General features: G+C 44.8%; 1 protein-coding gene across 5 annotated transcripts in view; it reads left to right on the top strand.

Annotated features, from left to right (window-relative positions):
* The window catches only part of ldb2a (LIM domain binding 2a), a 270,416-nt gene extending 258,400 nt beyond the window's left edge, over nt 1-12,016 (top strand). For all 5 annotated transcript variants that reach the window (XM_034182057.1, XM_034182054.1, XM_034182058.1 and 2 more), the window contains exon 9: nt 10,092-12,016. In XM_034182057.1, the coding sequence (XP_034037948.1) occupies nt 10,092-10,322 (231 nt within the window). In that variant the 3' untranslated portion in view covers nt 10,323-12,016. The remainder of the gene's footprint in view (nt 1-10,091) is intronic.
* The last annotated feature ends 402 nt before the right edge of the window (nt 12,017-12,418 follow it).

Below are 12,418 nucleotides of genomic sequence, written 5' to 3'. Positions count from 1 at the left end.
CATTCAAGTTATTTATAACAAATTCAAAAGTATCTAATTTCTGATTAAATCACTTTAAAACATACTTACATTAGAAAAGATAGAACATCATGTGTATAATCATTCAACAATCCATCTTGAAAAAGTAAATATTTCTATCGCAGTATTCCATTTAATGCTCAAAAGTGCTTTACAATGATGCCTCACAATCACCCAAGTGGGTGACTGCGAGGCATCACAATCACCCACACTAATAACACACTGATAAAGTCCTGAGCAGGACTTTCATTTTGGATTGGGAATTGAACCTATAACTCACTGCTCACATTCCCAATTACCAAGACTAGTTTTTCTCAAACAAAATGGAACATGAACAAATCTTCAAACAGTTAAAGATGAAAAAAAAAATCTTTTGCAATGCATTACTTATCAAAATAGATGATTAATTTAATATCAGTTATTAATCCATTCGTTGGTGAAATGTTTCTGCTTCATATGTTTGTGGTTTCTGCTTTTGAATGTGTGCAAACTTCTGTGTTCTGTATGTTTGTGTGCTCATATGTTGAACACAATAATGCACAGAAATGCTTTTGTTGCTTTTGTGTTCAGTTGTGTGTGTGCGCGTGTGTGTGTGTGTTACCGAGGAGACGGCTGAGGAGAGCGAGATCTCTCGAGCCAGCCAGCGCTGACACACATGACTGGTGAAGTATGACCTGTATTTCACTGTACAGCTTCTTCCCGGGTTACAGTGGGTGGCGCCGGGCTCGCCAGCAGCGAGAATCCAAAGGCTTGGAGCACAAACGGCTGCCTCCCAGCTTATTAATCAGTGTTCAACTACACAAATAACACTTCAGCGATTGTTTGTCAATGTGCTCTGCACACCCTTCCTGTCTGGCACCAACAACCATGTTCACGTTCAAAGTCACTTAAATTCCCTTTCTTCCCCATTTTGATGCTTGGTTTGACCTTCAGAAAGATGTGTTCACTACATCTGGATGCCTAAATGCATGGAGGTCCTGCCATGTGATTGGTTGATTATTGCTGCCATGTGATTGGTTGAATTGTTAACAAGCAATTGAACAGGTGTACCTAATAAAGTGACGAGTGAGTATAAATGTATAAGAAAATATACACATGTATGACTTCTGTGTGGCTTCATTATGACGTCATTCATACCAATCAATCACAAATATTTTCTGAACAATTTAATGCTTTAGCTCATCTGTCTAGGCATCTTAGTTGTTGATATAACAAAAAAAGTATTTTTCAGACCATGTTTTCCTTTCACTTTGACCAAACTACTTCACAATCTCATCACATCTAGATTAAAACACATAAAACGGCCCTAGCACGTCCAATGACGCATTTGTCTGTTGAGCACTGTACCACAGACATGGAAGATGGCCACAGTTACAGCAATCTTTAAGGCGGGTGTTAAAATAATATTAACACCTATAGACCAATTAGCATACTGTCAGTCTTTTCAAAAGTCCTTGAGAAATGGGTTGCAAAGCAGTTATCTACAAAGTGGCCAAACTACTTTGCATCCCATGCAATTTGGCTTTCATACATATCATTCAGCTGAGAATGCCATAACAATGTTCATGGAAAAAATGAAAATTCATTTGGATAAAAATAATTGTGTAGGAGGAGTTTTCTTAGATTTGTGAAAGCATAGTGAATGATAACATTCTACTGTCAAAGTTGCAAACCTTTAATTTTTCTGAGCATGCCATAAAATGGATCGCATCCTATTTATCAAGCAGAAAACAAGCCACCATGGTCAATGGAATTAAATACTCTTACTTAGATTGTGCACTAGGAGTCCCCCAAGGAACCATCGTGGGGCCCATTTTATTTTCATTATTCATGAATGACCTACCAAATGTTTGTGAGGGTGTGGACATACAACTATATGTTGATGATGTGGTAATCTACACAAGTGCAAAATCACCTGAGGCAGTAGCTCAAATTCTTACGTCAGCTCTAACTTATATTTAAAATTGGCTCAACAGATCGAGTCTGCAATTAAACACACAGAAAACTGTATGTATCTTTTAAAAAAGGCTTCCAATATTGAGCGCTCCAATGTGTACATTGGAGATGAAGAACTGCAGTTAGTCAAAGATATAAAATATTTTGGAGTGTTGCGTGGACTCAACACTCTCCTTCGAAAATCACGCTAAAGTGATAACTAAAATAATCAAATATAATGTGTCTAATTTCAACCAGATAAGAAGGGCATTGACAGATCAGGCTCCCATGATGTTTTTGCACTGTATGATTTTTTTTTTTTCTCATGTAGGTTACTGCATAACCAGCTGGTCTCTGACAGGTGTGACAATTCTAAAACCAATCAAGAGGCTTTACAAAAGAGCTTTAAATATTTAGATAAAAGACCATACTCATATCACTACTGTAAAATCCTAACAAAGTCTAACCTGTTTAGCTTTGAAACTTTTATAGAATTTAAAAATGCTTATTTAATATACAAAACCTTACATGGGTTGGCTCCTCCACCTTTTACAAATTATATTAAATATAGAACAGCTGGTCTGAGGGTCACCAGGGCTATGAGTAGAGGTGACTGTGAGGTGTCTGTGAGAAAAACAGCTTTTGCACAAAATGTCCTGTCCTACAAAGGCAGTGTTCAATGGAACACTTTTGTTGTGTGGACCGCTGAAGAGGAGGTACTGCTGGCCCACCACCACCAGAGGGCGCCCTGCCTGGAGTGCGGGCTCCAGGCACCAGAGGGCGCTGCCGCATCATGGGAGTAGCCTGGGTGACAGCTGTCACCCATCACCAGACACAGCTGTTCTACTCAGCACGGAGGTATATCAGGAGGACGGCGTCTCCACCTCAGTGCCGAGATATCGCCTAAGACCAAGGTAGTATTCTCTGCAGTTATACATTGCATCATCAGCTAAGACTGTTAAAACCTTTTTCAGGACTGGTGACTACTGAAAACCTCATTCTTTGGATAAGTACTCACCTTCCTGCTATACTTTGCCAAGAGGTGGAGGCGGCTTCTCCCCTCTCTGTTACTGGGTGCGTTCATCCACTCCTGTGTGTTGTTGCTCTCTCCTGCCAGCAGTACCGGATCCGACGAGCGGAGGCAGTGGCCACCTGGGAATTCGGGACTTGGCGGTTCCAGTATTTCCAGGGTTCGGTGGCAGAGGAGATCTGGGTGGTTCCGGTTCGACTGAGACAGACGTCTCCTACCTTCGAGCCTGCCCACACGACACCAGCGGATTCGACCCCAAATTGTGTTTGTTGTATTACTCGTGCTTGTTTCAGTAGTAAATCTTGTTATTTACTCTCTCCATTGTCCGTTCATTGCGCCCCCTGTTGTGGGTCCGTGTTCCTACACTTTCACAACAACTTTGCCAGCTACAGTGAGGGAGGCCCCAAGCTTTAAAGCTTTCAAAAGTCACTTAAAGGAGTGGCTCAGATCAAATCAAAAGTGTGAACATCTTGAATTCAATTGTAGAAACTAAGAAGCTTAGGGAAATGTGCAATGCACCACAGCGCTTTATAAGTTATTGTTTTTAAAATATACAAATGTGTGTAATTAGATTTGTAAATTAATTAACTTATTCAAATTGCATTGTAATCGTAGCGATTTTGTAGCTTTTTTGTCTGTGCACCCTCCATTGACTGAGTTTGTGTAAAAGAACCACTTGTCCTTTCTAGTTTTCCTCGGTTCTTATTTGTCCTCTTGTCTCCTGTCTCTTGTCCAGTCTTGTCTTGTTGCTGTAGTAGTTAGTGACCCCTATGTACTGTAGTTTGTTGTATTGTAAGTTTCTGTGACGTCCGTGTGCTTTTATTGTTAATTGTTTAATTTTTACATCAGCCTGTCAGGGACTACAGATGGAAATTAAAATCTGACATATTTACATATTGTATATGTTCATTAATATGTACTGTCCCTTTTAAATAAATAAGTAAGAGATAAGAAAATATATATCCAAGTAATATTCCCAACAAGTTTGAAGGAAATCTGTACAGCTGTTTTTGAGTTATCATCTCCACAGATGAACACGTTCATGATGCAGAGTAATCAGAGGGGATCCATCCATTCATACATTTTCTATCCCCACTTACTCCAGTTAAGGCTCGTGGGCAGTGGTGGGCACACTTCCGATAATCTGATAATTATCGAAGATAATGTTTTCATTATCAGATTATCTTTTTAGATAAATTTAAAAACCATCATCGGACTAATTATCTTCCGATGAATTACCGTCCGATAACTTTTAGACGGACAACATACTAAACTAAGTTGAACAGTGAAAAACATTTTTAAAACTGTTAAGACCTACCTGTTAAAAGTTTCCTAATAGACATGTTGTTCTATCCTCTGCAAACAGAAACCACTCTATTGTCAGTAAGCAAAGAAAAACTTGACCAAAAAAAAAGTTATTTCCTTTAACACCATGCTAATATAATCGCAATGTCACCAAGTCATCCAGAGGCATACATGTTTAACTTATGGTTCAAATTTTAACCACTCATTTTAGACAAGTTATTTAAAATTATTGTCATGTCTAAAGTTTATAAAGTGAAAATATCAGATATATGTTTTCGTTTTAAAGTAATGTGCTAATTTTTAAGGTTTTGTGAGCACATGCTGTGCCAGGCAGCAATGCAATATGGGTAGCATAAGGTAATCTCAGACGTTCACGACAGGACAAATGCATTTCAGACACTGTTCAGGGTCCACAGATAACAGCATTAACCTCTAGTGCCTAAAACTCTCGTGAATATATTCTCTGGGTTTATAGACGTTAGTGTATTTGCGTTTGTTAAATTCCACGCATCTTAAATGTAGCAGACACTGATTATCTGGCATTTTTACATTTTTTCAAGGCCGCTACTGCCATCTACTGGCCAGGAGTGTTCATGGCAGTATTAAACGTCTGGGTACATGGCTGCTCTCAAAGTGTTGGTATTGTCCATTGTCCAGGCGCTTTTTGTGTGCATATATTTGTTAACGTTGTATTCTAAAACTACGGTTAGAAGTAATTCCGACTCCTTATCGGTCCACACGAACGAGGTTGGCGCCATGTTTTTAGTTTTTGTGGAACTGACGACAAGAGAATAAGGCTCCTTGTTGTGTGGGCCGCTGAAGAGGAGGTACTGCTGGTCCACCACCACCAGAGGGCGCCCTGCCTGGAGTGCGGGCTCCAGGCACCAGAGGGCGCCGCCGCCTCACGGGATCCGCCTCGGTGACAGCTGTCACCCATCACCTGAGACAGCTGACGGCAATCATCAGTGGGGTATATCAGCAGGACGGCATCTCCACCTCATTGCCGAGATATCGTTTTACCGGAGAGGTAACGTATTGACGCTAACTAAGTGTATCTTTTTGGATTAAGCTAGTTATTTGGATTACTGTTCCAACGAGAGGTGGAGGTAACTTTCCTGCTGTTCGGAGTCCTGGGTGCAAACGCGCCCCCATCTGACTGTACTTTGTTTTCTCGCCAGCAGTACCAGGTCCGACACGCGGAGGCAGTGGCCACCTGAGAGTTCGGGACTTGGCGGCTCCAGTATTCCCGGGGTCCTGTGGCGGAGGAAGCCGTGTGGTACCGGTCTTACCTTGGAGAGGCGTCTCCTATCTTCGAGCCTGCCCACACGACACTTTTGTGAATTGACTGGTTGTATTCGTTGTGCACATTCACAACAGTAAAGCGTTGTTATTTGACTTACTCCATTGTCCGTTCATTTGCGCCCCCTGTTGTGGGTCCGTGTTCCTACACTTTCCCAACAGGATATCTCGGCCAGCATCATGGATCCCGAGGGGCGTCAACTGGCTGTTGAACGGCCAATGGAAGAACAAGGCGCACAGGCGTCCGCAGGAGGGGTAATAGGTGAGTTGCAGCGGATCCTCACCGCTTTCACGACTCGGTTAGATTTGATGACCGAGCAGAACGTCCTCCTGAACCACAGGGTGGAGGCTCTCGCCGCGCAGGTGGAAGCGCGCCCTCCGGGCGCCGCTGCGGCTCTCCCTCCCGTAGAACCTGTGCGTAACAACGACGTTCCACTGGTAGTCTGGTGCAGCCCGATCCTAGTCGCCAGTTAGTGGTTGAAGTGGACGCCTCGGACTCAGGGATAGGAGCTGTGCTGTCCCAGAGTGGGAAGACCGATAAGGTCCTTCACCCGTGTGCCTATTTTTCCCGCAGGTTGACCCCGGCTGAACGGAACTATGACGTCGGCAACCGAGAACTCCTTGTGGTGAAAGAGGCTCTTGAAGAGTGGAGACATCTGTTGGAGGGAACGTCCGTGCCATTCACGGTTTTCACTGACCACCGGAACCTGGAATATATCAGGACCGCCAAGCGGCTGAATCCCAGGCAAGCCCGCTGGTCACTGTTCTTCGGCCGTTTTGACTTCCGCATCACCTACCGGCCCGGGACCAAGAACCAGAAATCGGATGCCTTGTCCCGGGTACACGAAGACGAGGTCAAAACGGAGTTGTCGGATCCACCGGAACCCATCATCCCGGAGTCCACTATCGTGGCCACCCTCACCTGGGACGTAGAGAGAACCGTCCGGGTGGCCCTGGCACGAAGCCCGGACCCCGGGACTGGACCAAAGAACAGACTTTACGTCCCACCAGAGGCAAGGGCTGCAGTCCTGGACTTCTGTCACGGCTCTAAGCTCTCCTGTCATCCAGGGGTGCGAAGAACCGTGGCAGTTGTCCGGCAGCACTTCTGGTGGGCGTCCCTGGAGGCCGACGTCCGGGACTATATCCAGGCCTGTACCACCTGCGCCAGGGGCAAGGCCGACCATCGCAAGGCTCCGGGACTGCTACAGCCGCTGCCCGTGCCTCATCGCCCCTGGTCCCACATCGGCCTGGATTTTGTCACGGGCCTCCCGCCGTCCCAGGGAAACACCGTCATCCTCACGATAGTGGACCGATTCTCCAAGGCGGCCCACTTCGTGGCCCTCCCGAAGCTCCCAACGGCCCAGGAGACAGCGGACCTCCTGGTCCACCACGTCGTCCGCCTGCATGGAATACCAACAGACATCGTCTCCGATCGCGGTCCCCAGTTCTCCTCGCATGTCTGGAGGAGCTTTTGCCGGGAACTGGGGCCACGGTCAGTCTCTCATCCGGGTATCACCCCCAGACCAACGGGCAAGCAGAGCGGGCCAATCAAGAAATGGAGCAAACGCTACGTTGTGTGACAGCCGCGCACCCGGCGGCCTGGAGTACTCATCTGGCCTGGATCGAGTACGCCCACAACAGTCAAGTGTCATCAGCCACCGGCCTCTCCCCCTTTGAAGTGTGTTTGGGGTATCAGCCCCCGTTATTCCCGGTGGTTGAGGGAGAGGTCGGTGTGCCCTCGGTCCAGGCCCACCTGCGGAAGTGCCGTCGGGTGTGGCGTGCCGCCCGTTCTGCTTTGTTGAGGGCCCGGATGAGGGCGAAGACCCATGCAGACCGGCGGCGGACCCCGGCCCCTACGTATCGCCCCGGGCAGGAAGTGTGGTTGTCCACCAAGGACATTCCACTGCAAGTGGCCTCCCCAAAACTGCAAGACAGGTACATAGGTCCGTTTAAGATTCTCAAGGTCATCAATCCCGCCGCACTGAGGCTTCGGCTTCCAGCCTCACTGCGGATCCATCCAGTATTCCATGTGTCAAAAATCAAGCCCCATCACACCTCGCCCCTCTGTACACCCGGGCCGGCGCCACCTCCTGCCCGGATCATCGATGGCGAGCCGGCTTGGACAGTGCGCCGGTTGTTGGACGTCCGACGGATGGACCGGGGCTTTCACTATCTGGTGGACTGGGAGGGGTACGGCCCTGAAGAACGCTCCTGGGTGAAGAGGAGCTTTATCCTGGACCCGGCCCTCCTGGCCGACTTCTACCATCGCCACCCGGACAAGCCCGGTCGGGCGCCAGGAGGCGCCCGTTGAGGGGGGGGTCCTGTTGTGTGGGCCGCTGAAGAGGAGGTACTGCTGGTCCACCACCACCAGAGGGCGCCCTGCCTGGAGTGCGGGCTCCAGGCACCAGAGGGCGCCGCCGCCTCACGGGAGCCGCCTCGGTGACAGCTGTCACCCATCACCTGAGACAGCTGACGGCAATCATCAGTGGGGTATATCAGCAGGACGGCATCTCCACCTCATTGCCGAGATATTGTTTTACCGGAGAGGTAACGTATTGACGCTAACTAAGTGTATCTTTTTGGATTAAGCTAGTTATTTGGATTACTGTTCCAACGAGAGGTGGAGGTAACTTTCCTGCTGTTCGGAGTCCTGGGTGCAAACGCGCCCCCATCTGACTGTACTTTGTTTTCTCGCCAGCAGTACCAGGTCCGACACGCGGAGGCAGTGGCCACCTGGGAGTTCGGGACTTGGCGGCTCCAGTATTCCCGGGGTCCTGTGGCGGAGGAAGCCGTGTGGTACCGGTCTTACCTTGGAGAGGCGTCTCCTATCTTCGAGCCTGCCCACACGACACTTTTGTGAATTGACTGTTGTCCATTTCTGTGATTGGTTGTATTCGTTGTGCACATTCACAACAGTAAAGCGTTGTTATTTGACTTACTCCATTGTCCGTTCATTTGCGCCCCCTGTTGTGGGTCCGTGTTCCTACACTTTCCCAACACTCCTGATTGGATAGAATTTTAATCAGTACCGCACCCAAAGGTTTGGCAGACTAATTACAACACATTTATACGGTTCGATGTGGATGGATTTTTTTTTTTTTTATGACGTAGTGTGGATGAAGTTTTTTCCCCAAACTGAAAGGGTAAGATATTCGGTTTTACAAATACCCGACAACGTGTGTACATGGCCTTATGTCTGTGAAAGGAACTATATAAATAAATTTACTTACTTACTTACTAATATTGAGTGCACGTTTTACAACATCATAAACGTTTTAAAACATGCAATTGCAATGACACTTCCAGGGCTCCGTAAAAATGCCTGTTTTTACAAATAAAAATGTAATATTTTACAAAAGAACATTTATCTTTAAACCAACACACGACACACGTCACATTAACGTGTTGGTTTACATAATGGATTACTGAACCAATCGCTGTTTAGCACTTTTACCCAGAATGCTTTGCGGTCTGTGTTTGTTACAAAACCTCAGAATTAGTGCCTTATTCAACATTAAAAGATATATGTTATATTTTAACTTTGTACAAATGACAGAATTGACATTAATGGAGTTATTCTATCAGTATTTTCAAAAAACCATAAGTTAGTATGACTTTATTTTTCAAGACCTCCGCCTGACGGGAGTGTTGAAATTGATAGAGAGGTGGTCTTATGGCTGCTCTTGGTGTGCCTTTGTGGTGGGAGTGTTGTTGTAAACAGGAGCTTCCAGCAGGGGCAGAATGTTGAAAGAAAAATGATTATGCTTAGTAAAGAGTTGATTTTGTGGATGCTCTCAGGATTTGTCTATGCTGTTTCCTACAGGGGGCAGCATGGTCAAACATTCTTGCTTATTCTTTAGGTCTTTTAGCGCTCTTGATGCTTTCAAAAGCGATCATGTTAAAAATCAATTTCAGCTCTTTAGTAACTGCAAATGTCCCCTAGACAACACCGGAATTTATCGGTTATCGATTATCTGTAACTTCTGATACATTTTTGGGTGGTTTATCGGTTTATCTTTATCAAAGATAACTTTTCAGTTATCTTATTATCTGTTATCGAAGTTAATTTTTTGGTTATCTGTGCCCACCACTGCTCGTGGGGAGGCTGGAGCCAATCTGCACAAAAAAAACAAATACTACTATACTATTCAGTTAACAGACTTATATGCTGCATTCATGTTGGTAGAAACATTCCATATATACACACAGAATGAGCACAGTGGGTTTTGAGCCACTGACTTTCTTGTGGCATTCCCTTGTTATGACAAAGGAAATAAGTCTCAACTTTAAAATGAGATTAATATAATCTAATTATTAAGTAAATCCATTAAAATGTAAAACAGTCTAAAGGAGTTGTGGTATTGCATGCGTAACTATGTGTGTTGCGCACACTGTGAACACATCGTGACCTTTAAAATGTGCAAAAACGTTTGGTTTTTGCATTCTTCTCAGTTCTCACATTTACTCCCGTCTCCCTCTTTCTCTCCCCGCTTCCTCTCTTTAGGACGTGATGGTGGTGGGCGAGCCCACCCTGATGGGCGGCGAGTTCGGCGACGAGGATGAGCGTCTGATCACTCGTCTGGAGAACACGCAGTACGACGCCACCAACGGCCTGGACGATGAGGACGACTTCAACAGCTCCCCGGCTCTGGGTAACAACACCCCGTGGGGCACCAAACCCCCCACGGCCCAGGACAGCAAGCCAGAGAGCACAGCGCCCCAAGCCTCGCAGTAAAACAAAAAGCAGCAAACCAACCCATCCTCGACTCCACGTGGACTGGACTTTTTATCCCCCCATCCCCATCCCCTGAGGTGCTTCTACGCCTCGTACCGTCATCCTGAATCAGACTCCAGCGATCACATGCCACAAAAAAAACAAAAGGTCCAACCTGGATATTGTCTTCTTTAAATCACTGAAACATCTACGAGAAGTGGCAGCGCCGCGCAGCAATATCCACATGGCAAAGACAAGAAGCGCTGCGCGTATGCAGCAGCACTAATGTAAAAATAGTCAGCGGTTTGTCAAGAATGCGGGGGGCTGGTGGCTGCAGATCTTCTTCTCGTCCTTGGATGCACAGGCCTCTGGTCTGGAGGAATACCACAGCTGTGATTGTTTGACCTGCAGGTCGCAAGTCTTCGCTCTGACAGTAGAGAGTGCGGCAAAACGAGGAAGGCAACAAACAAAAACGTGAAGAACAAATGCGAGGCTGCTTTTTCTTTTTTTTTCTTTTTTTTTTAACAGCCGACTGAAATTGTCAAACCACATTTGAGACAAATGGAACGTTGTTTTGGGGCAATTGCATTTTTATTGGAAATTCCGTTGGCTGTTGGTTTGTTTCTGCTGTTGCTGTTGATTTCCATTTCCAATTAAGAGGGAATAAAAGTTCCCTACCATTGCAGACTCCTTCCAATTGAGGGGAAATCGTGTTTCTCTACATTACACAGATTGTGATTTCATGCAAACCCAGTTTGTGTTGGTAACCTATCTGTATTTTTGCTTCTCTCAGACTCCTTTGCAACTACACTGTAATTTTTTGCCGATCATTATGTGAACTTTGCAGAGACATACGCTGACACATTAATGTTGATTTTTTTTTTATTTTATTTGTTGTTTTTGTTTATTTTTCCCCACTCCTCGAAATTGGATTTCCCTTTAACGACCTAATCCCAAACTGATACGGAAGCCTTTTCCTGCATGATTTTATAGGATTTTATTTGGTTTGATATTTGTACTTTTTTTTTTCAAAAACCAAAATTACAAAAAAAAAAAAAAAAAAAAATCCATATTGGTCTTTTGGGTTCATCAGTTTGGGAACACTGTTACAACATTTGTAGCTCTGTAAATATAGGTGGAATCTGTTTTTGTCCACTGTAAATCAGCCACTGAAACCAGTTTGGATACGGCAGCTGTTTTTGTTTTAGTGCCGGAGGTTCAGATTTCTGTTGGGTGGTTTGGATGGTTTTCCTCGGTCAAAGCCAAATTTCTCTGTTGTTCCCCATCCTTAATAGCTAGTACAGAACCAAAGCCACAAAGTTGCAAACAGCCATGCAGTTCATGTAAATTCTACATTTAGGATGGATAAAAAACAAACAAACAAACAAAAATGGCACAGATAAAATCCCATCCACCCTACAGAAAACACTCATCATCCCTCTATTTGTGTTCCGTGACCTTTAAACTATACCTGATCTCTTTCTGTTGGGCTTTTTTATTTCAAAATGTGCAAGAAGATGACGGACAGTCTTTATACAATAGGGTATTTATTTGTGCATTTGGAAGGGAGCTAACACATTTCTAAATATGTTTGATCTTAGTATTATTAGAGACCATTTGTACATTATATAGCAGAGGTGTTCAGTGTCATATCTGATGTCTGGTATGTATGCTTTACCATTTATGTGTGCCAATAAACCGTGCTTACAAACATGCTTCGGTTTGCTTACATGCACCGTGTTAGTTTGGACGTTCTGAGTTTTCTGTTTTGCTGAAAAGTCAAGAGTTTGGCCGATTAAACCGGTTTGACAGAGTTGCCTTGCAGGAAGCGTGCAAGCAAACTTACTTTGGAGGAAACTATTTTTGCATTGGTTATTTTGTATTCTATTACATTTTTCTGACTACTTGGAGAAAAACTAGCCAAAAAAATGAGGTGACATTAGCTCGCAATATCTCCTGCATCTGTGATGATATCAAAATGTTGAGCAGGTTACTATAAACTATAATGTAAACCGAGTAAACTATAATGTATGGAGAAACTTTGATTATTCACCACCACCACCACCCTTTTTTTTTTTTTTTTTTTTATAAAATCTGTAGCTTGATCTGATGTTCTT

The sequence above is a fragment of the Thalassophryne amazonica genome, chromosome 11, assembly GCF_902500255.1.
Source record: "Thalassophryne amazonica chromosome 11, fThaAma1.1, whole genome shotgun sequence".
NCBI lineage: Eukaryota > Metazoa > Chordata > Actinopteri > Batrachoidiformes > Batrachoididae > Thalassophryne > Thalassophryne amazonica.
This window is presented reverse-complemented; position numbering and strand designations above follow the sequence as displayed.